At 41.2% G+C, this 25278-nt stretch overlaps 1 protein-coding gene across 2 annotated transcripts in view; it reads right to left on the bottom strand.

The window, feature by feature from the left end:
* The window catches only part of PDZRN3 (PDZ domain containing ring finger 3), a 148215-nt gene that overhangs the window by 2935 nt on the left and 120002 nt on the right, over window positions 1-25278 (bottom strand). For both annotated transcript variants that reach the window (XM_064453451.1, XM_064453452.1), the window contains 6 exons: window positions 14758-15011; window positions 12183-12270; window positions 3515-3613; window positions 2582-2644; window positions 1611-1712; window positions 410-526 (listed from right to left, as the gene is read on the bottom strand). In XM_064453451.1, coding sequence (XP_064309521.1) covers window positions 410-526; window positions 1611-1712; window positions 2582-2644; window positions 3515-3613; window positions 12183-12270; window positions 14758-15011 — 723 coding nt within the window. The remainder of the gene's footprint in view (window positions 1-409; window positions 527-1610; window positions 1713-2581; window positions 2645-3514; window positions 3614-12182; window positions 12271-14757; window positions 15012-25278) is intronic.

Raw genomic sequence — 25278 nt, 5'->3', positions numbered from 1 at the left:
ACTTTGTCTTTCTCCCCATATATAGACCTTATTTCAGTCATTTGCCTGGGCTCTCCATTTTAAGGTTTCAGGAGGCACATGCATATCAAACAGGACATTCTGTAAGTTAGCTCTGTGCCTACTGTATCTGTCACACACCTAGCTTGTGCTTCTCTCAGCGACCGCAGCCAGAATGGTGGATTTCTAAGAACTGATATGTTGTAAAGGGCAAAATCAAAAAGGTAACGTTGGAAAACATTTTGGTCCCCCAGGTGAAGTTTGTAGGCAGTCATGTAATATCTTGATTTTACAGAAAGTCCTTCTGCCTTGATCGTCATTCGAGATACTAAGTGTATTCAGTCAAGCTCAATATTGGAATATTGAGTGCAATGTGAAGTTTTGACACTGTTGCACAACGGAATGGCAGTACCTGCTGAAGCATGCTGGCAGTAAATTGCATTGCCTGGTGGTGCTGCTCCTCTAACATGTCCATGTGCAAGTCATCCAGAAAATCATTTCTGTCATCATCCATCCATCCTTCATCCAGCTATGAGAAAAGGGAGGGAAAAATCAAACCAAATGTTGTCAAAAGTATGAAGACTGACATAAATTATGTTCCTTCTTTGTGGAAAATGATTGGGAAATCTTAGGAGATTCCTTTCTGTGACAGTGCTGCTGTGTCCTGGGAAGGAGGACGCATCTCCTTGTGCTAAGTGCACGTATTCACTGTCCTACCTCCCACCCCAGGCACCTCCATCTCCAGCAGCATGGTTTTATATTTTCTATTTATATATATATGAAACAAAACCAGCCTTTTCATCCATGGAAATAATTCTAGGAGTTGGGACTGTTTTGGTTTGTGCGTGACTTGATGCGAATGTATAAAACCACTCCAGAGCCCAAAGCCTGAATATACCGCTTGCGAGGCAGAATCAAGGGCCAGAGGGAAAAATGCTTGTTACGGGTCTGTAAGACTTTTTTTTTTTTTTAACTCCCAGCCTCAGCTACCCCCAAGGGAAGGATCAGAAACACTAGGCTAACAGGATAGTCGTGAGCCTGACCCTGTGTCTGCAGGTGCATTGGCAAGGGTTGCTCTTGCAGCACCAGGAGCAGAAACAGATCAAACAATAGTGCTCGTGTCTGTTTGTTCAGCTTCTTTGTTGTGCTAATCCCCCCTCTACAAAGGGATCTGGCTCAACCTTTTATTACAGCTGAGGATGCTTCTTGACAGTATTTACCTACATTAAGAGATGGTGTATAAAGGACTAAATAATAGGTGTTTTAATGAATGAATAATCAATAGCTGTAGGAATTTGTGTTCACTATATTCCTCAAAGGCATGGTTTGAAGCCATCCATAATACCTTGCACTGATGTTTGTGAAAGCATTGCAGGATATATAAATCCCTGAATGTCTTATAAATTGAACTTTAATATAAAATATTTAACTATGTACTGTGACTGCTGAATTCCATTACTTGGACATATATATGGCCTAAGTCAAACTGTATAATGTGGTTTTTGGTAGATTTGGGTAGGTTAAAATTCTTCAGATGATGCTAATTGCTTTCTACAAAACAGCAACTCTTTAAATTAAGACTCGAGAGGGGGTTTTTGTTATTGGTACAGTACCTGAATTTCTGGTCTTGCAACAAGTAAGGAGATATTCTTGCTCTCTTCGCTGGTGAGAAGTGCCACAGCTTCTTCTCGGTTCTGTACCTCTATACCATTGATCTTTAAAGAAAAGAGCAACAGAATGAAATCCTTGAATAGGGGTGCTTAGATGCTGAGATGAGCTCGACAGAACTGCATGGCTGGATAGATCCCAGCGCAGCAGAGGCCAGGCACAGTCCCCGTTCCCACCTCCAGCCCTGTTGTTCAGGTGAGTGCTGGGCGAGTGTGTTGGCTTGGACACGTGAAGCTGTTTCATGGCTCTGCATGTGATGTGTGGAGCCTCGTTACGAGGACAGAAACCGAAGGAGAGTTGGGCAGGAGCAGAATCATAACATCAGGTCTGGTGGGTGGAAAGGAACAGGAACATCCTACTGTGGGACAGGTGAGGCTGTGGATGCTGCTCCCAGAGGCTGAATGGGGTGTGGTGTGGATCTCTACTCGTGTTAGCGTCTGTCCAGAAGACAGACCACTTCTGACTAAGCCCCTGTGGTGTAGGGTTGTTGCACTTGGAAGACGACTCATTCTGGCACACAGCACTGGGTGTTCAGCCTGCTGAACAAGGACTAACATCCCTGTGAATAAATAGGGCTGCCCAGAGAGATTCTGCAGTGAGGAATAATTACTTGGGCCAAAATAGAGGATTTCTGTAATAGAAGGAGGACTTAGAAGTGGAACTGTATAGGGATATGTACTGGAAACACATGACATCTGCTGACAAAATGCTTAGCCTGCAGAGTAGGGCCAAATAGGATTTTACTATCATAATCTAAGTGAGATATGGCAGAGGAGAGGGAAACACCCTCAGAAAGTTAACACAGAGCATATGAATACCAGTCTGAAGGGAAATGATTTGTAAAAATTATACTGGAATAAAGATGCTGCAGCAGATTATAGTGTGTTAGCAGACTTCCAACTATTTACACACATACCTGAATAATACGATCCCCTTCTCGGAGTCGACCGTCCTTTGCAGCAATACTGTTGGGATCAATCTACAAAATAGGAGAACTGTGAGTACTTGGAAGGTTTGAGTGCTCGGTATTTACTTCCTGTTTTAAAGCCAGCATTGGTAATATGACTGACACTGTAAGGCAGTGTGTCTGTCATTGCTGCTGTATCTGTGGTTGTTACGTCTCCCTTAGTGATTGCAGGAGTTTTCCTTGCTTATGTCAGACAAAGTGAAATGCAAATTAATATGATCAAGTCAAAACCAAAACATTTCTTCCTGAGATGTGTCTTCAGAGAATGCAGGTTTATCATGTTTGCATGATATTGAGTTATCTCATAATTTAAGATTTTGCTTTACAACACAGTGCTCTGATTAGAACCAGCTTTTGCATACAGAACAGGAAAGATTATGTCCTAAATGATGCATTTTAATGGATGATTTTAGATTTAGTTATACGTTTCTTTCCCCAGACTGCTGCTACTAATTTGAAATGAATCTGCATGATAAAAAGATTATGTATAAAATGCTACTTATTTCATGAAAGGGGGGAAAGAGAAGCAAATGGGCCCCAGATCTTTGCAAATAAAAATGTGTGGGGTTTTTTTATTGTTTCTGGAATAACTGAGAAAAAGAATTAAAGGGTGGGTATATTAAGAATACTTTGAAAACATCATCTGAAATGGAACACTGAGACTGCGTTAGTGGAAAATTTAACGCTAAGTGTTACCATAACAAAGTTTGACTTCCATGGATGCAGGATTTCACTCAGTTTGGAGAAAAGGAAAAAGATTTCTTCCAGCTACTGCATTCAGTCTGTCTGTCGAACGTGGTGCAAACAGAAGACGCGTCTGAAATGCCCAGCACTGCAGTTTAAAAGACAAACTGTATCCTATGGAAATCGGCTCAATCTTACCTCACTCACATAAATACCCATGTCATCTTCATCATCTGTTCTGTAACATACAGTAAGGCCAAGTTTGTCCTGGCTGTTCACTCTGTGTAAATCTACTTCCTGAGGTTTTAAAAAAAAAAAAAAAAAAAAAGAAAAAGGGAGAGAAAATATATTGTCAGTGAGACACTGGTGACTGATGGAAGCAATTTTTCAAATACAATGAAAATATTTTGCTTAAGTGATATAGTGGATCTCTTTTCATTTCACTTGTAGACGAGGTTAACTTACTGAGCAAAATGTGATTATATGCAGACAATCAATACCTGGGGCATTTTTGACCCTTCAATCAATATGAAGTCATTTTGAAAACAGACCTTTTATTGATCTCAAAGAAGAAAAATTGCCTATATTTCATGTAGTGGTAAGATTTCAAACGCTAAAATACTTATAAAGTATGATTTCAATATTTGCCACAGCTGATACATATTTCCTTATAAGAGGGGAATTTTCTGGCTTTTCAGAGAAAAATATAATACTCTATTACCTTAATTTGTGTAGTTTTCATGAAGTGATGTAAGATTTCTCAAAAGTGTGACTGAAGATCAATATATTGTCAGCAAAGCATTTGGTATTGGTAATACTAATATAATAAGCATTTCAATATCATGCAAGGGTTTGGTTTGAGTAGATCATGGTTTATCATTCTAGTGCTCCTTGGTCTTGTTAGTCTTGGAGGCATTTAAGCCATCTTAAAAACAGATGTTCTTCCTCTATGCTTTTTTGCCATGAGGATTTCACGTGGGTTGTTTTTTTTTCCTACATTTATTGCTGCTCTGTGACACTGGTTGCTATAAAGGGTTGTAAAACCCGCAGAGATACCCACAAGCCGTGGGACGCTCCTGGCTGGTGCGCAGTCAGCACGACCATCCATGTAGCATCCTTCAGCTCTGTCTTGTTTCTGCAGGACATCCTGGGAGCCTGAGAACCCTGGGGGATCTAACGTGCGTAACCAGCTTATTGCGACTGCGATGTCAGTCCTGAGGATGCTGCCACAGGGAGAAAGGGTGTTTCTTCATAGGTAGAGGTGTAAGAGCAACTGTAGGTGTGTGTTTTGCTTCCCTTAGAGTGCTTAGCAGTGAACGAGGTGGTGAAAGGTCCTGCTCCCCTGCAGCTAAGGCCAGGCAGGGTGGGGGAGGCAGCTGTGGGGCTCGAGCCCCGTTGCTGTGAAGGGGAAGAGTGGGACCAGGCAGAGGGAGCAAAGGGGCACCGGCTGAGAAAGATGGCCTGGCCCGTGCAGGATCCAAGGGCCATCCCAGCCCAAGGGCAGACCCTGAACCACAGGCTTGTGCTTGGACCCGTCCGTTCCAGTGGAAAAGTCCTGACAACATGACTCATTATTTCTGAATGTCTCTGTTTGGACCTGCGCTGGGCCATTTGTGAGGGGCAAGACAATAAAGCAAGCTGATATGAATAATTTATTGGCATGTCTAGATGACAGCTGCCAAGATCAGCAATCTCATGTTATTTACTTAACATGTGTAATTCCTTTTTTTTTTTTTAAAACATAGCTGTAAATGTCACTAGTACTTCAGATGGTATTTAAATGGTTTCAATCAATATTATCCATGGTGAACTCATGCTCTTTTTCTCCCTCTTCTATTACTTAAAGCTTTGAACACAACGCTTTAATAGGGGGTTGTTTTTCAGATTTCTAAAGCTTTTGGAATTTCTAGAGAAGAGATGGAAATTCTTTGGAAGAAAAGAGGAGACAAAGTGGATTTGATTCTGATCTCATTCGATCCTTGGGAATGCCACTGCAGTTAATGCATTTATTCTGTGTTTAATCATGCTGCGAACTGGGGATGAGGTGGGAATTTGTGTACTGGGCCTAATTCAGGCCTAGAATGATTCCATATTTCCTGCATACTCGAACAGAAAGATTTCATGTCTTCAGGAAAGTTTTTAGTTTACTGATTTGAAAACACAGCAGTGAAATAGTGGCAAGAAACCAGTGCTGTAGCTCACTCTACTGTTTGTTACACTGCTAGTAAATAGATATATAATGTTAAAAAAGCCCTCAAAACCAAAACAAAAACAACATGGTGATTTTGGTCATTGTTTACATAGATCCTATGTAAACACTTGCCAGCACCTTTTGGAGAGGAAGGAGAGGAGGCAGCAAGCTATTAGTTTCATTCTTACCTGCCATGTGTTTTGAATAACAACAGGTGTTTTTCCAACAGTGTACAACCACAAAGGGTATTATTATAATTAAAAAATAAGTATGGGTTTATATTTAAAGCACACCATCCAAGACATCACCTGTAGTATACTGGAAGGCAATAAACCATCTGGTAAATTAAATAATGTATATTTTAAGAGGAAAACAGATATATATTATTTAAAAACACACTCACAAATAAAGCAGCAAAAAGCTGAAGTGAACAAAAAAATTTTAGAGCAGGTATTTAGAACCTGAATTTTTATGAGTAATTAGTTGACAGACTTGCCCTTGGGTACAATCCCTCTAGTCCTTGGTAGGAATCAAATAAGTGGGTTTGATGCTACCCAAGTATGATAATTTTGTGTACTTAAAGACAGGAACAGCTGTTTCTATCGGTCTTTGCGTCAGTGAAGTTTTAATATAACCATAAAGGTTTGAAATATTTGAGAGATAAAAGTGTGCAATTCCACACAGAATCAACACCAGAGTCTTCAAAGCGAAGGTTGTTTTCCATGTTCAGAGCTGAGGCTGTACAATGCACAGATTCATGAAAGGGGTAAATAGAGAACTGATACCTGCAAGTGCAGGTAGCTTGTGTAATTATACCAGGAATTAATGAAACGCTGGGAATTAATATGGGCCTAGAGAACTTTGGAGGTGTAACTTCACATGTTTGCAGTGCCACAGGACTTGTGATTTCTTACTCCTCTGTCTTCAGCATTGCACTCTGGACAGCCCAAGGGCCTGATCCCACAGTGTTCTGCACTCCCGCTGCAGAGAGCAGCCGCTGCGTGCACAGCAGCAGCTGGACTGCTTCCAGAGGCCCTGCTAGACATGTGCTCTTTCAGATTAGTCTGGTGTACCCTACAGTCTTGAGATGAAAGAATATTTAGTGCTTGACTGGGGCTGAGATACTGTGTCATGATCTCTGTATAAAATTATATGAACATATCAGCCACCCACGTTACAAAAGAGAGGCACTGAAGTATTCAACGCCTGGTCTAGATCTGCAGAAATTAGCAGACAATGGTGGTATCCACAGAGCGTGGTAATGTCGGGGCTGCAGTAGTATGATAAATGTAAAAATTTCATATATGATGTAACTTTTACGCACACAGATAATTAAAATCTGCTACTTCAGATCAGGTGGAAGTGACATTTTGAGAGGTGTTTGAGAGAAGTTTTTGTCTGCTGCTTCAAAACAGGGTCTGCACAAGAGAACTGTCTGAAGGATTATTGGCTCCATATTAAATGTAGAGCCAAGGAGGGCTCAAAGAGCTAGTTACCAAAATCCACAGGGCATTTGTAGCAAGACAAGAAGAAATGAACATGCACTATGACATTATACCTGCAACCATCCATAATAATGAATTAGGAATAAGTGATAATAGTAAATTAACCTCTATAAGCTCAGAAGATCCTTCATTTGCAATAGATTATTGAATTATTATACTGCTGATTTAAAATTACAGCCTGCCTGCAAATTTATAAAAATCAAAGTCCTTTCTCTAACAAGACAGAAATGAGCAGTAGAAATCTGAAATGAGAGGACAATGATGGGTAAAAAAGTTCAAACATTCAGAAAGCATTATCCAAAGCTTGTATGATAAGTACTTTGTCCTTTTGTCTCTCTCTGTAGAAAGTGGTGGGTTTTCTCCTGTGCTGACTTCTGATATAACTGGACAGCAGGGCCCACTTTTTTGCTATTCCATTAATAGGTTTCACCCACAAAAGAATGTCAGGGAAATAAATATAAAGAACTATTTCCTTTTTTACTGTGTAAGGCCTTCTCGCTACCTTTTGGTAACTGACACTGGTACAGCAGGTGGAAAAATCTTGTTCTTGCTGTCTTGAAGCTAAAGAAAGTGATCTTCACATTTGTCTTTTTGCATATGGAATGATACATCTTGAGTGAGATCACTCAGCAAGTGCAGGACAACCAGGGGCTCAGGCCCAGCCAGCATGGCTTCATGAAAGGCAGGTCCTGCCTGACCAACCTGATCCCCCTACTTGAGGGTAGGAAGGCTCTGCAGAGGGACCTGGACAGGCTGGATCAACAGGCTGTGGTTAATTGTATGAGGTTTAACAAGGCCCAGGGCTGGGTCCTGCACTTGGGTTACAACAACCCCATGTGATGCTACAGGCTTGGGGCAGAGGGGCTGGGAAGTGCCCGGCGGAGAAGGCCCTGGGGGTGCTGGCTGACAGCCGGCTGGGCATGAGCCAGCAGTGCCCGGGTGGCCAAGGAGGCCACCAGCCCCCGGGCTTGTGTCAGCCCTGGTGTGGCCAGCAGGAGCCGGGCAGGGATGGGGCCCCTGTGCTCGGCCCTGGGGAGGCCCCACCTCGAATGCTGGGCTCAGGTTTGGGCCCCTCGGGACAAGAAGGCCCTGGAGGTGCTGGAGCGTGTCCAGAGAAGGGCAGCGGGGCTGGGGCAGGGTCTGGAGAACAGGTCTTATGTGTAGTGGCTGAGGGGGCTGGGGTTGTTTAGTCTGGAGAAGAGGGGGCTGAGGGGAGACCTTATCGCTCTCCGCAACTACCTGAAATGTTGAGGTGAGGTGGGTGTTGGTCTCTTCTCCCAAGTTACTAGCATAAGGACAAGAAGAAATGGCTTCAAGCTGCATCAGGGGAGGTTTAGATTGGAGATTAGGAAAAATGTCTTTACTGAAAGAGTGGTCAGGCATTGGCACAGGCCGCCCAGAGAGGTGGGGGAGTCACCACCTCTGGAGGTATTTAAAAGACATGTAGATGTGGCACTTCAGGGCATAATTTAGGAGGCCTGGTATTATTGGGTTGATGGTTGGACTTGATCTTAGAGGTGTTTTCCAACCTTAATGTTTCTATGATAAATGTTGTTTTCGACATAGCTAAAAAGCAAAAATCCCACCCCTCCACTTTCCAGAGAAGAAAATTTTAGAAAACAGTTTTTTTTTTTCCAAAATACCTTGCCCTAGAGAAGAAGTAAAAAATCTCCCTGGAGGCTTCTGTGCCAGCCCAGCTCTATGATGATAATTCTCTGATAGAGCACAGAGACTGGACTAGCTTAAGTCATCAGTGGTGACAGGAAAGGCTGAAGAAAAGTGTTTCTCATCCTGATGAAAAGGGGTTTAGGATGCCTAACTAAGGTAACTCGAAGGATGTCCAGGCTCTTTGTCAAGCAGATGGCCAGTGGTCCATGGTTAAGACCTTTCTCATGCAGTAAGAGGTGTTAAGGCCAGGTTGAAGTCCTCCAGAGAGCTAAGGGACGACAACCTTTCAGTAATACCTTGTCAGCACATTGAAATGTTTAACCACTTTTGGATTTGTTCCAGACAAAGAATATACAAGCACTTTTCTTAGAAAGTGCACTTGTAAGGCTGAAGGGAGGTAGTGCTTTTTAAACCTTTACATATTCAATCACTGCTGGAGCAGGACTGCTAAGGCTAAAGTCTTTTGTAGTCAGAGACATAGTAATGCCTTGAGAAGCTCCTGATCAGTGCAACTCCCTGCAGAGCGGAAGTTTTCCACTGAGAATAAATATATTTGCATAAAAGACGCTTTCAAATGCTTTACAACACGATGGAATAAAAATTGCAGGGTGCCTGTGATGGAGCCTACTGATTCCCGTGTGCCACTAGTTACCTCTCACCTCCTCCCCTCCCTTGCAAATAGATTATTGGAGAAATGGAAGAAAACTTTCAACCAAAGGAGCAAAGTACGGTAAAGGGGAGAGCCTGAAACCCTGGTACTCAGGTCTTATTTATGGTTTCCTAAAAGCAGTGAAGTATAAATTTCAAATTTCGAAGCATGGATTTTGGTGCTCAGGGTGTTCACTTTTTGCTGATCAGATGATGTGGTTTCACACCGGGAACACTGCGAGCTGTGCGCTAGGAGGGCAGAAAGCTATTTGAATGAATCTGTTGTCCTCCTTCAGTCTTCTGAAGTGAAGGCTTCGCTTCTGTCCAAGATTGAGAGTATCAGAAGGGGGATTTTTTAGGAGTTAGCAAACTTTTAATGTGGTTTTTCATCTCCAAGCTGTCCTTAGTCTTAACTAGCCATTCAGCTGAGTTCAGTTCTGTTCTCTACTCAGAAAGAAAACAAGACCTACACACAAATTGCATATAGGAAAGGCTAAAGACAGAAAGTCAAATGTGAGAGAACAAGCCCCCTTTTTGATGTAGAATGTTCTCTTTTGTAATCTGAGAAAATTAACACACTGAGAAAGCCCTCACTCGGGCTGCGTGTCTGACAGCTGGACAGACTTGTTTGAATAAACATATTAGTGTGTAATGCTGCTGGGGAATCCTGGAGTGACATTATTCTTCCTTTATGAACCTGAAATGACTTCTAGCTGGGCCTCTGCGAAGAATGAACGTACTTTTAATTTATAATAAAATAGTAGTTCAGGACTTAGTCCCTCTTCCTTGTGGCATGTAAACTTCAAAAGAAAAGAAATGCTATGTATTTATTTTTGTAGTAGGGAATATATGGCAGTTACCTCTGAGTCATGAATTTTAAGATAAATGTTGAGAGTTAAAACTGGGAACACAATTTTGCTGTCTTGGCAATACTGCCAGCATAAATTCCTTCCTATGGATATTTACATTAGAAGCTTGTTGTGAGCTTGGGTATTTCAATGTTTTTGTATTGTTTACTTGTTACAAATCACTAACCAGTCAGTTATAGACCATAAAAGTTTAGACAAGGAGCTTCTGATTTAAATTCAAAGCACATTTTATGGACGTGGAAGCCCAGAAGGCTGACTTGATGGCTTTCTTGCTTTAGACATTCCTGCTGCAGTCAACGAAACAGTGCCTTTGTGGTCTTTTAAAACATATCTATCAAAAGGCAAACAAAAAAAGCAACTAGCCAGTTGAGTCCCTGTTAGCACTTTGACCTTACCATTGATCATAGTCTCTACGATTTGAACAAGAATCTTTAGTGGTTTTTAAGAAATGCTATTAGGCCACAGAGACTTTTCTAATGTTCATCTCCTTGTGTTACTGAGCTGATCACCTTTTGCCATCAAGTACTATATCAATGTCAAAATTATTAATGTTGTGATTTCAGGCATATTAATGTCTGGCTACTGAAGTGCACGTGTTTAAACTGTTTTCGGCTCAACTGGTTGACCTTCTAATGGAAGCAATATAATTTATCTACAATATTAGATTTCCTAAAAGATAGATTTTGAAAAGACACTGGCAGAAAATACTAATTTGTTCTACATTTTCCCTTAAGACCGAAATCTATATTCTATTTGGTTTTATTTAAGAAAAAAAAAAAGGGGCACTTGTTTGAAAAGTAAGGCCTTGAAGTCTGCTAAACAGCATTCATTTTACTGCCACTTTGATTTTATCCTTTGATTTGCGTTTGTATACAGAGATGAATTACTACCAGATCTGCAGAATTTGAGAACAGCTTGCAAACTTTTTATGGGGTTTCAGCCCTTGATCCTGCAAACGCTTTTATAGATGGGAACAACTTGGTGCTCCCAGAACGACTGAACTCTGCTCCCATTGAAGCTGTTGATAAATCTACCGCTGATTTAAATAGAGCTACAGACAGGTCAGCATTGCCTGCTTTGACAAATAAGTATTTGCAGGACCAGAATCTAAGAAATCGGAAGTGCAAGCAAGCTAAGAGTAAACTATTCGCTTACTGATAATCTTGAATGAATTAGCTGGGCCAGACATTGCTGGCAGTAGTCAGAAGCATTGAGATACCTTACTGATATTTATTACAAACAATCAAGAACACTTCAGTGGGTCAGTGCTGCTTAAGTGTCTTGCAGAATAAAGGCCCACAATTTATATGCTGTACTTGGAATGGTTGGGAGCAGATTATTAAAGTTAAGAATGAGAGAACCGAAGATGAACTTCTTATGGGATATATAAGTACTGAAACCAAAAATGATTTTTAAAGATTTGTCAGGAAAATGGACTTGCATACCTTCAGGACTGGTTCAACTTCTATTATCTATAATTTTATATGTATGTAACTTTTCAGGAATGAAAAAGGGAGGAACAGCTTGGTATAGTGGCATATCTATTCTGGTCTTGTCTTGTAAACTTAAAATACTTCTAAATTATATGATCAAGAACATCTGTTTCTCAGCTGGGGAATATTTAAGGGAAACTCATACATTTTTACTGTGACTCGGTGGAACAGGTCCTGCCACACAGCAAACTTGCAAAGTCTTTCAGATTTTCAGGAAGTCTAAATCAGCATAGTTAAACAGAATTCAATTAATGGAATCAATGACTTCATTATTTCTGTTAATTTGTTAGCTGAAGATCTGGCTCACCAGTCCATGGCACACAGTTAAATACACTGCTAAAGGCATCAGGAAGGTTTGCAATGTAACTAATGAGCAATGTTATTCCAAATAACTGCTTTGAAATGTCTCTTCACTTTTATATACAATACAAAGACCATGATATGTACATGTAAAACTTCCAGTAAACGAAATAGTTTCTAAAGACTAAGTACCTCTAATTCCAACTCATCTCGGTCCATTTCTTGATGAATTCCTCCCATGTAGTCATTTGGGTCATAGTATTCATGCACTGATGGATGGCTGGGAAAAAAAGGGTGTATTTTAGGACAGGCCTCGGTACCCTAGTTAGTACATGAATCCATTCCAAGCTTATAGCAAGTCATTGTGAACGTGATGGACTAACAACCAAACCCAGAAGTTGCGTGTGGTTAATTGTATACACTATACCATTTACACCAATAAAGGTATTAAACAAAAATTGCATGTATTGTAAGAGGAGTCTAAAACATCTGGCACCTGATGATGAATGAGAGGCTTGTCAAGAGTCTTAGCATTTATTGATGATTTTTCTCTAAATGTAAAGCTGACTTGGGGAAAAAATATGCAGAGAGAATAGTGGCAAAGTAGGGTGTGGGGTACCTGGTGACAGTTACATGGGGAGATATGTGCCAGGGAAGATGGGGGGGAGTACTAGATTATTTACTTATAAGATCAGGTTATTAGCAGACGTGCAAGTAAAATAATCCTTGCCTACTTCTTTGGTATTTTTGCTGTGCCCTAAAGACACAAAATTGTATCAAATTGCTAAGTATTATAAAAATAATTTGCCATCTAACTCTTTGGATCAACAGCATTCTATTGATTGATTTGAATGCAACAGGCTGTGTATAATGATTTAAAGACTATTTAAATATGCACCACTCTTCATATTGCCATTCACTATTGGCATGCTGCTTTTTACAGCCTGAGCTCTGTGACAGCTTCACCGCCTGTACTTTGGGAGTTGTAAGTGGTGTAATGCTCTTGTGATTGCTTTTTGCTATGCTGCCTTTTTATTTCTGCAGTGAAAGTAAACTCCCTTTAATTCTCTGTTAAGTATATGCATGTTTCTTTGTAGGCATGAGGCTATTTAAGTAAGAGGAGCTGCTAATTGGCTAAGATACCCAAGTTGCTATAGGCAGGCTAGATTAATTTGAATGGGATTTGGAGAAGTTACAGGAAGCATTAGGAAAAACTGACTGTGTTTGCCTGCACGTGCTGGGTGACAGCGTACCTGAATGGCTACCTGGCTGCCCTTGCATGCAGGGATAGCTGGGAGGCAGGCTATGTGGTTAAGGCCAACATCTACAGCAAAAGTAAGGTCACTGATGATGCTAGCAGTTGGAATCTGTGTCTAACGATTAAGAGGCAATAGGAAGTTACTTGATAGGACTGAGCTAATATTATGCAGCCATGTTCCAATCTAAATGGTTCATTATGAGTTAATCTTTGCCGTTTTCCTCGTGTATTTGGTTTTGCAGTTGGAAAGTTGCAGGAATTGAAACCCCTCTTGCAGATGAGTTCAGGGGTTTGCAGTGTAGGCGCTCTAGGAATAAGTGTGTCCCCTCCTCAATGCTCTAAGCCCTGCTGCTTGTTCACTGCAAACAAGCTCAAAGCTAGCTTTCTGTCAAGCATTTTCCCTAAAACAGGCAGCTGTGCTTGAGTTTTCAGTGGGCTGGGAATAGGTGGCCATGCAGTAATATCTGATGGAACCATCTTTCAAGTAATCAGCACTGAGAGCCATAAGAGCACAGCACAGAAGCCCAGTTCCTGGCTGAATGTGTGCATGTTAACATGCCATGTAAGTCACTTAGGAGCAGTACAGGATCGGTGCCTGTTTGTAGTCAAACTCTATTTCCTAGGAGCTCCGACAGGGATGTCCGGAGAGGTGCACTGGGGTGTGTTTGTGTGCCGATGTTCACAGCCCAGGCTCTCTGTGGGGCTGCCCTCCCAGAGCCGTACTGCACAGCCAGGACACGTGCTAGCACTGCACCTCACCGCGTACAGGATTGTCCCCAAGCCAGGTATTGCTGTGCATTGACCAGATCATGGTCTCTCATGCACAGCGACTGAGCTGTTCAGAATCCCTTCTATTGTGTTTTCCCTTGTGGAGATGTGTGGCAAGATGACAGGCAATTTGCATGGGTTCCTTGGGGAGCCGTTTTCCTCTTGAACAGCGTGTGAGGGCGTGGTGTGTGTATGCCAGGAGATAATTGTCATTTTTATTTGTAAGTACAAAAGCATCAAACTACCATTAACAATAATTAACATTTGATTCTAAAACATCCATGACAGCACTGGTAAGTAATTTTAGTCCTAGAAAATAATTTATTTGAGTAACATTGCTGCAGGGTTATAATAAAGTAATTAATAAACTGGAACAGAATGTAGCGGCTCTTAGCATTACACAATTTATAGCAGCCATAAAAAAATAAAGTTAAAACATAAGCAACCCAAAGAGGCAGTGAGAGGAATTACAAGAAGCAATAACTTTATCCATCAAATGCCAGCCAAAAATGAGCTTTATGAGGCCATGTTGTGACTCAGTGGCGTTACTCATGTGAGTAATGGCTTGCTAGCGTGTAGAAAAAAGGAAAATGTTTTGAGTGGTGGCTCAATGGTGTATGAATCCTGCTGCTTCTGGGAGTACAGGTTCACCAGCAAGGAAAGGTGAGTTTGTGAACAACTACTAGCACGCCGCAGTAAGGAATGCAAGGATTTTCAAGGACTTCACAAACCATTACTTACTCTTCAGGCAGGAGGTATGGGTCTAGCACAGAGACGGGTGGTGTCGGTGAGCCCATCTTGCTTAGAGCCATGATGTGTTCAAAGGTGATATCGGTCTGCGTGCCCACATCTACCAGCTGAGAGTCGTGAGGAGGAGCGAAGGCCTTGGTGTGCGGAGTTCTTCTCAGGACCTGCACCACAATGGGCTCCTTGGCCGTTTTGAATGCTTCCACTGCCTGCTCGTGTGTGGCTTTAGATAAGTCCTTCCCATTGACCTGCGGGAAGAAAGAAAGCAAAGCAATGACAGAAACAGTCAGAAAGTGGAGGATACCCTTGTTGGTTTTGGCTGTTCGTTTACAAGTCTCAGCTTCCATCTACAGGTACATACAGCAAGTACTAGGAACTATTAATGCAGTGTTATGCATTTCTCATTTCCCCCTCTGACTGCAGTAACTTTACAAATCCTGTGCTCTGCTTTTTACTTTGCTAGTTAGATTCTACTGGGCTCACTCTTTGAGCTAAAGTACAAACCAACATCCCATTTGTTTCCTGCAGATTAGAAATCCCTCAGCCTGTGTTCAAACAAAACAAGTTATTGATTCTCCTGTAATTTTTCTCATTTTTTGTTGTTGGTTTTTTAATGTTTTAACCCTATTTCTGAACAGAACTACTGGGATAAGAGGTGAAATTACAAAATTGTGTATTTGTGTCTGATAAACAATTTTTCAGATGAAACCCATTTACTGCAATAAAACCCCCTGCATTTTAGGGATGGGATTCCTGTACTGGGATAGGGAATAGAAACAATAAGGAAAAAACAATCACAGGTGTTTTTTTCAAAATCACTTTTTGTCTGTGTAGCTTGGCCATTTCCCAGCCCCAGATCCCACCACCATCACCTCCTGGCTGAGCAATCGCTCACACAAAACAGAACGCCTTTACTAAACATGAGTGAGAGACCCCGCCGAGAACCACTGGTGCCAGATATGCCAGCCCACGGAAGGTGGGGGTCTGAGGAGAGAATCTGAACACACATCTCGCCTGTCTCAAAGGAGTAGCGAAGCTCCTGTTCACAGCAGCGAAACCAAGATGAGCCATTTAGTTTTAGTGCAAGGTTTACGGTTTCAAATCTTTGGCAAGCAGAGGTGTCCTTCCTGATCCAGAGAGAGCCCTTGAGCGCTTCCAGCCCACTCTGGCTTTGCATTTCACTCGTGCTTCATCCCATAACTGGGTCTCAAGAATGTGCAATCAGATATTGAGTGATGAGCACTAAGGCTAACAAAAAGGTTATAATATTAGGTCTTCTGTAAGAAATCTGCTATATTTCTGTGCATAGTAAATCATGTTTATATATATGGGTTTTTAAAGTACTGTTTAACAGGCTGCATTTTCATCCTGACAGCCTAGCCATTCTGAATTCCTTCCCTTTTCTTTCCTTCCTTCCTCACCGGGTTTCTAGTGATTTCTTCCATAAGTATCTAAGCCTACCCAGGGGCTGTGCAAGAGACGAGGTCATATTTGTCAGAATTTTTATTAAGCTGCAAAACCATAGTTCTCATTTCGAGTTTTGGATGAGAAATTTTGATATTTCTGTGTGTCTCTGCATTGAGAGTCATTTTAAGGGAGCTAAACACAATGGACAATGTGGAATGAACTGAAAAAAGGCAACTGTGGTGAATGGTGAAAAGACTGAATGTGTGCCCACTTCCTGCTGTTTCCAGCTCAAGATGGAGATTTCTTTTGAAATTCAGCCTGTTTGAGACATCTGCAAATCCAAAAGGTCTGTGGGCTCATAGGCAAAGAACTATGTTACAAACGTAGTGGCAACCACCGGTTACTCCAGTAAGTTTTTATTCTCTCTTAACCTGCAAACTGTTGGCATTTTAATATGGATGAATAGAACCCGTTAACGAGAAGCTGCCCAGAGCAATGCGTTAGTGAAAGCCGTATAGTGAAACTACAATCCTAAAGCATCACGCTGTCGTATAGTTGTTACCGTGTTCTTTGGACTGGGGCAAGTGTTGGCTGACGCGTAGAGATAAGTCGCAATTTGAGATATGAAGATGCCGCCAGCACTGACAGTGAGGACCCCTATCGTAGTACGCTCCTTGATGAGAAGGACTGCTTTGTTTATATATTTTCCTTATGAACGATGTCTTGCATTTACCCTTCCCAATCAGACAGCTATTCACTTGATAAACCGCGTTACTACATCTGTAATCAGATGTATGAGCTGCACAGTGGAAACCGTTGCCTTCTGCATGGAGGAGTAGCGTATTTTTTCTAAGGCATAAAAATAATGAATTGCCTTGATTGGATGTAGATGCAAGAGTGTCCAGCCTCAGGTATTAGTGATGGCTATTACTTTGTCATTAATCATTTTTGTACATGTCTGAAATGTATATTAATGTGGTGACTCTGCCACATTGGCTTCTTGAATGTGACTGAAAGCTCTAAAATATATGTCCAAACTCTGATATTTTTACTTGTATCAGATAGCACTTGGTTCATACTGTGCTGTGCCATGTTTAGCCCCATTAAAGCAAGTGGGGCAACTAGATGAGTAACATTACTCAGTGCAGTAACTGAATTTAGCCCATACTTAATATATTGCCCACAGCAAAAAGCTGGGTGATAATTAAGAGGGTTAACTCGAGTGCAGAATCGATTGAAAAGGCTAAATTCCTGCTGAATTACCTTGTGCACATAACACTTATTGTGCTGTCATCTTTGGTTTATCTTAGAGGGGCGATGACACCAGGTTTTTTGTTAAGCCAGCTGAGAATGGAAGGTGTTAGCATTACATTTACATTACACAAACAGTTGTATTGACCACAATTGCTCACAGTAATGCATTGCATGTAAAGTTTGGCCTGGTCAAATTAAATATCATTAACTTGCCTAATTGAGCAGATTACTTTAAAACAATTTGTACAGCTGTAAAATTAAGTTCAGTGTAATGCTTTCTCTGGAAAAAGGAAATGCTGATTATGGTTCGAGTTTTATCATTTGCTGCAAATTAAATGTTGCACATTTTACTGTGCGCATCCTAATTTTTTTCCTTTGGTACAACTAAATCCAACAAGCAATTGAAAAAGTCCAAATTGCAGCCAGCGTAGTGTTTTTCAGAAATGTGCTCAGAATAACTCTTGAGCAGGAAACTTTTCATGGGAGCTGCTTTCTACATCTTTCTGCTAAAAACTGGTAAAATCATTCAAAGGATAGCTTTCCAGTTTATTCCCCATATGGCAATGAACTTGGATTACAGACAGTTTAGTCCAGGCCTGCATTTTAGTTTAGGTTCCTTGGGACATTTTATTTCTGCAAATCTGTGCACTGGCATCCTCTTTGTGCTTTCATATATTTATACAAATAATAATAATGACTTCAAAGTCAGGTTGATATCATGCAGGGAGCAGGCAGTAGTTGGACTGTATCATAAATTGTTACGGCAGGAATTATTTCCAAGTAGTAACCTGAGTTTTCTACAAGCTGATAATGCGGGGGAAAAAAGAGAAGTGCTCCATAGCAAGGCAGACGGATGTGAGACCAGATCTTAGAATGCGAGAGAGGAGCCAAATAAATTTTAATATAAAACCTCTCTTCGTGCAAAGGGGACCTTCTGGAGAAAAGGGTTGTGACTTTCTGGCATTTGGCTTTTGGTTGAGACTCGGTGTTACGTAGGCTTGCCGACTGCAGGCTGCGAGGCTGCCGAGCTCCCTCTCCGGCAGCAGCCGCAGCAGAACTGCTACGTGTGGGTTTTCCCAAATGCCCATTCATCAGTGGCTTAACTGTAGATACCGGACAGTGAATCAGACTGTTGAGGAGCATGTGCTCATCTTGTTCTGCTTCATTTGGTACAAGGATAGCCCCAGCAGAGGGGCTGGAGAAAACGTGGGGGCAGGGACACTAAAAGTGCTGTAAGTAATGGCATCAGGGCTGCTCTGCTAGAACCTTTCATCTTGTATTGCCGGATCCAAGCGAGAATTGAGTGTTTCACTGCGTATTTGTATTCAACAATCTCCGCTCGGACCTTCCAGAATACTAGGATTCTGCAGAGCATGGTAAATAAATAACTCTAGACGGGGATTTATATTTGATGTATATGCAATTTTATATCATGGGTTTGATATGATGGCAATGACTATAGTAAAATGAAAGCATAACTCACCATACCATTATTATTATGGGTTTCTTAATGCACTGCTAAAATGTAGTTGGGGATTTTGCCTTTAAAAGTTAACAATTCCATGAAATATGGCAGCACCCACGTCATATTAGGCAAACAACTCTCTGGACAGTAGCCGTTCACATGACGAATGGTTTCAGGGTCAGTCTGTGGACTTCTTATAAGAGACTGATTCCTGAACTCAAACTGAGTGGGATCCTTGTAGCTCTGCAGGTTTCTGTCTTGGCCCACCTGGCGGACTGCTGCCCTACGAGGTGTGTTCAGAACTGCGCGAACAAAGTCAGAGCTAACGGGTTACACAGAGCTATCGCTGTTAAACATTTAGATTATGAACGTGGAATGACGGAAGAACATACAATGATGCAGAAATATGCTTTAAAGTGAGTTACAGCAGGGAAATCGCACTGTCTGAACCTGGGCCCTTAAAAACCTGTGGTAACTGCCAGATTATGTGGTAAATACCAAGCAGTGAATGGTTTGTATTTACTTTTTTTTCTTCTTCACTATTTCCCATCCCAGCACATCAATAACATCATTTTATGTTGAAGGAACATGAGGATGGGAATGCTACAATCTTTGGATACTGAAAGCTAGTAATTCTCAAGCCTGCTTATGCGGAACAGCGCTAAATTACTTTTTTGTCTAGAAAAAGTAGCAGGTATCGGTATTTTATTTTTAGTAGCACAAAAAAGATGCGGAAGAAAAATATACTGAGATGACCTCAATGGGCTGATTCCTGGTATGTGTGTAGAAGTAGTACTTGTGGCTGATCTTGTGTCCTTCCGAAACTTCAGCAAATAAATGATATTGATTAAGATGTTTAGTTTCTATCTGGAAAATTTGTGACAATTGACAAACCGTTATTCCCAGCGCTTAGAAGCCAATAAATACATCTATACAGTTTCACTTTGTTAAAAAAAAAGCCAAAGTGGCTCTGTAATCATAGACTGTATTCCTAATGCTGCTGAATCGTGCTTAGCGGAATTCTTCCTTATAAATAGTTACATCTGAAATAACACAGAAGAAAAAAAAATCCATGCATATGAATGCTTCAGAAGACTGCCAAAAACTACAAATATGCATAATTTCTTAAGAACCTCACATGCCATGTGAGAGAGACAATGGGATCTTTCATGGCAAAAAAGATGGATAAATTAACTTGTCTGAAATGTTGAAATGCTTAGCTTTTGGACCTTCTTTGCATTGGAAATATACTGAATCTGCAGAAAGCTGTAGTTAAACTGAAGTGGATGTCGTTCAACTGAACTGAAGGGACCTTGATGACATTGGTGGTGGAGCCAGACAGTAGGCTTAGCAACTGCACGAGACAGAGATCAATACTCTGAATTAAGACCATACAGTAAATAAGGAGGGGATGCTTGAGTTTTGAAAAAAATATCAATTATGTAATGATTATGAGATGGAATAGTATTTATACTATTTTAATTTATAGTATAGTAGCTTATAGTATGTACTGTACATCATACTCTTTTGCACAAAGGTAGGCTGCAGAGAGCGTGCTGCCTGAAATCTACAGTGTAACGGCACAAGAAATCTAGAGATAAACATGGCATAAGCCTGTCCGGGAGGTCAGCGTCTCCTAGAATTTTTCTTTTAGTACTTGGAATGAAAACAAAATAGTCACCTGAGCTTGATGTGATGCTCACTGAAGTCACTGGGATTTTTGCATTCGCAATGCCTTAGTTCAGGCTCTGACTGAAATAGAGATGAGTACAACAGCAAAGCAAGCTGTTGGGAAGCCGAGCATGCCATCAGCATTCAGCTGGCGTGGCCAACCTCTGATAATGGAAAGGAAAACGCTGTCATGGTCAATTAAGGTTAGATGTGATCTATGTTTGTAATTGAGAAAAAGAGATGATGCAACAAGGTGTAACAGGAGAGGCCATGACACAAATCCAGTTGGAGTGTCCCACCAAACAAATAAATGGAAATGATGTCTTAAACTTTCATTTCAGTCATGGGGCTTTCATTAATTCCTATTTCCAAGAAATAAATAGTGAGAAAAAATAAATAGGAATTAATAAAAAGGAAAAAAAAAAACATGGCAATATATGCTCTGTCTGGCTGAAGATGGAAGCAGCAGATGAACTTTGCTGTTGAACCCTAAACAGCAGGTGAAACTGCTGAAGAACAGCCCATGACAGTGAGGAGATGTGAAAGGAACGAATACAATGTGACTACACAAGATCAAACTTCTAAGAGCTGTGAAAAAGGCTGGAAAAATTTGAGTGCTACCTTTGGAGATAAAAGAGTAAAACCAGGCAGTAGGATCTTGCTGGGTGCGGTCTTGGTAAGACCCAAGGGCATTCCTGAGTCTGTTTTAAAATCTTTCTTGCTTTGTGACTACTTATTCAGTAGCTTGTCAGCTGCAACACGTTATGAACCTGCATCATCTAATGCTGGATGCATGTGTATTATAGAGTATAGGATGCTACAGTACACATGGCCACTGGAGAGGGAGAAAGAACAAATCAGTGATGGGCAAATCAACAAGAAAGTAGAAAAAAAGGAAAAAAACACGTCTTTTTAAGCTTGTGAAGAATTTGCACTACCTAGCTAAGACGTGGCTTTCCATATAATTTTACGGTGCTGCAAGTGTATAAGGTGTTAGATATACAACAACTTCTCTCTGTAAGAGCTGTGCAAGGCATTTGGCATCCCTCCTGTTGAAATCCCTTTCCTCCTTGATTAATTCTGGGTATACATCCCAGCGAGATACCTTTTGCAAAGGCAGGTTTTCTCACATTGTGTTGTACCACACATACATGCTTCTACTTTACCAAGAGAATACTCTTGTTACCTACTCCGCTGAGAGGCTTGGTGTCCTCCGGCAATTGCTGAGCCAACTACCGCTGTTCAGATGCTAATTTCAGGCCAAAGCTGGCTGAGGTCTGGAGGCTGGGAGGACAAGGCTGGACCTCCTGTGCAAGCCAACAGGACTTGCAGCGTGACTGAGATGACAGAATTGTACTCTAGAAGACATGTTCTTATTTTTGTTTGAGGTATGACGAAGGTATTTTGATAAGAGAGTACACAGTCATGCTGTTACATAAATGTCGTTTTATCAGTAGCTGCTGTTTAATTATTTAGCAAAGTAAGCTATTTACATGTTTTACTTTTTCTGGGTGAGTAGAGAAGACTGATTAATTGCCACTTTGTTGATAGCAGACATAAATTGGGAGCTTTCAGGTATATCAAAATGTGCCACTTGTTTACATGGACAAAATTTCCTCCTGTTTACCCTCACTCTACTTCTCTTTCCCTCTGATGCAATGTCTATGGAAAACCCAGTATTGGTTCTTTCTCTTCTCCTGTGATAGCAGAATTTACACACCTGGGTTATTTACACAAGAAAGATGTTCCTCATATTGATTCCCAGTTTCCCACTTTCAGTCTCAAGGTGGGGGGGGGGGCATCTGCACCATCCCCTGGGGGGCCCTGCAGACCCGGAGAGGTGATGCAAGGGCAACATGACAGGGTCGTGTAGAAAGAGGTTTGCAGAAGAGAATGAGGCAAGACACTCAGTGAATGTAGTTGAGGAGTTCTGCATTCAAGCATGTGCAAACATCATTTGCAATAGTGCGGCTGCAGTAACTCTGGGCACCGGCAGCAGTAGTTAACTGAAAGGTTGAGAAAGCCAGAAAATCCCCTGTGTGTGAGAGTTTACTGTGTGTAGTTCTAATTATTTTGTACTTTATTTTTGCTCAAATAGTGTGTAACGCTGTTTTTGAGAGTTGGTGGTATACAACAGAAACTAGGAAGGTTTCTGTAAAAGAAAATTATTTTTCCATCCATCAAGTTAGAGTAATTTATATGGGCTTAATGTCATGAATGGTAAACATTTGTATGCATTGTACAGCTTGTTGGTTCTTCTGTGCTTCACAAATGTCACAGAGAAAAAACTTTTTTGCTTAAGAATGAGTAAGCAGCTTTTCTTTGTAGAAATTCATGCAAATCCTTGGGAAGTGCACTATAAAAATGCTAGTTCTGTCAGACTACAGACGTCTGTGCTCCATTTAAAACACTCTTTATGGTCTGATTCACTTCTTTAGCAAGTTCTTAAGAAGTCTGCATATTAAGAAAAAGCAGCAGAACTTTAAAGATTTTTATAGAAACTAGAGCAGCAAAAAGCCTATGTTCTAAACTCCCTTTTCCTCAGGAATTGGAGAAAGAGGGTTCAAAATATGGGTTAATTCTTCTTGCAGTTTCATCTAATCCCTCTTTTATTTCCCTCATATGGACAGTCTCTCCCTTTTTCAAAAAAACCAGAATTATATTGTTTAGTAATAGACTGTTTCCATGTGTGTGCATTTCCCTTCTGCCTTGTGAGCCATCCATGACAAAATAGTTAAGACCAAAGAAAAATTCTTTACTTAAGAGTACAGAATACATTTGTTCTCTAAACCGTTAACTTCCAAATGGAAAATCTTGGGAGAAAGACCCTTGAAGTAAAGGAATTTTTATTCTGCTAGTAATTAGCACATTTACATATTAACAATGCAGCACCAGTACTGTATATAGCATACTAAAATGTGCCTGCTTTTGGTGGGATTCTCAGGCTCTGTTCCTGTGTATCATGACTCAAAATAAAATCACAGGGGAATTTTATCGGTTGCTTCAATGAAAACAGATTGAGAGTAATGCTGGGGCTTCTGACACTCTTAAACTTTGCTTATATAGAGTACGATTGGAGCCCTTTTCTCTTAAATACACGTTCATCATGTTAAATGACTCCATAGCAGGACAGAAATACTTTTTCATGTTTTGTCAGCATTAAAAAAGCGATCTTTTGGGTATCTGTTCATGGCCTAACAACCCTGGTCTGCATAAAACATAGCAGGAGGTTTACAGGCCCTCCCTTCTGAACGACGCGCTCTGCCATTTCAGTAGCGTGACCCAGAGGGAGCCAATCATAGTTCTGAGTGAGGTACAAATGAGAGCCATACATAATAATGAATTACTAATGATCAGAATTCAGCAAGTGCAATTACCCACTTTCTCTCATTCCCTAGATTTGCCCACGTACAGAACTACGCCTCCAGTGTGACACCTTGGGCTGCTTCTGCTGGGATGTTACATCAAAACGCTCTTGCCCTTCTCAAACGTGCTCTTCCTATGAGACAAAACCTCTGCATATGTATTTGTCTAGTACAGCAAATTACAGCTTTTTTAATGAACGAGAACTCGTTAAAAACCTGTGAATTTCTCTATTTATGTTGAAAATAATACACAATGAGAGTAAATAGCATAAAAAGATTAATCCGTTTAGTTGAGGGTGTAACGTAAAGCTAAATTGGAGTAATGAAAGAAACCAATTCTTGTACTGAATCAGGCCAAAAGTCTCTGTAGACCTATCACCTTCCTCCAGCAGTGGCATGCAGAGCGTGCTTTGAGAACAGTGTAAGAGTAAGACACATGCAGAGGCAGCTTCCCCCACTATGCTCTTCTGGCACCTACAGCTCAAATAGTTGAGAGTCTATCAATATTTAACCTCATATCTCAATTAAAATCCGAGCAGTACAAGTTGGTGTATAGACCAGGCCTTCAAATAATACTAATATTATTTGAGTAGCATATTGGACTGTGCAAACACAGAACTAAAGACAGTGCCTCCTCTGGAGAGCCTGCTCCAAGCAGAAAGACAACGATGAAAGACCCAAGTTAGCGATCTACCCAAGATCATATGAGGACACCACAACTGAAAGCTGAACTCTGATCTCCAAGACACCATGTTTAAGATCGCTCCAATTCACGACATTCCCGTTTCTGCACTACTGCTCATAAACTTGTAGTTTCTGAGTCCACCCTCCCATTCCCCTCCCTTTCACAAATGTCTCAGTGATGTAAGGCAGGGAAAGGGCAGTTGTGGAGCTCTGAAGATATCTGTGCTGAAGAGGGTCATTGAAGTTGCTGCCAAGAAAAGATGGAAGAAACCTCTCAGTGCTGCTATCTGGGAACCCAGTGGCGGTGACAGATCTGGGCGGCTTTGTTATTAAGAGGGCCTGCTCCTTCAGGGGCTACCTGGGATCTGCAGAGTAGGCTTCGTATTCTTGGGCCATCTGCTTCCAGTTGTAGAGCAGCGTTCTCAGCTAAAGAACACAAACCTCACAAGGTCTCCTGTAGGTAGAAGTCCCACCACCACCTCACTCTACCCCTCCAATCCACACTGCTTGACCATGGCCTAGAATTCTCTTTGTCTGCTACTGGTAAAAACACCTTCATTTTCTTTTTTTTTTTTGCTAAAATTGACGGCAGTTACACAGATACCTTCAGGACAGGTACGAGCGCTTCTGTTGCACCCTGAAAGCAACTCTGCCATGTTTAAAAAGGCT

Source organism: Phalacrocorax carbo, chromosome 6 (assembly GCF_963921805.1).
Source record: "Phalacrocorax carbo chromosome 6, bPhaCar2.1, whole genome shotgun sequence".
Taxonomy (NCBI): domain Eukaryota; kingdom Metazoa; phylum Chordata; class Aves; order Suliformes; family Phalacrocoracidae; genus Phalacrocorax; species Phalacrocorax carbo.
Note: the sequence above shows the minus strand (reverse complement) of the source record. Positions and strands in the feature narration are given on the sequence as shown.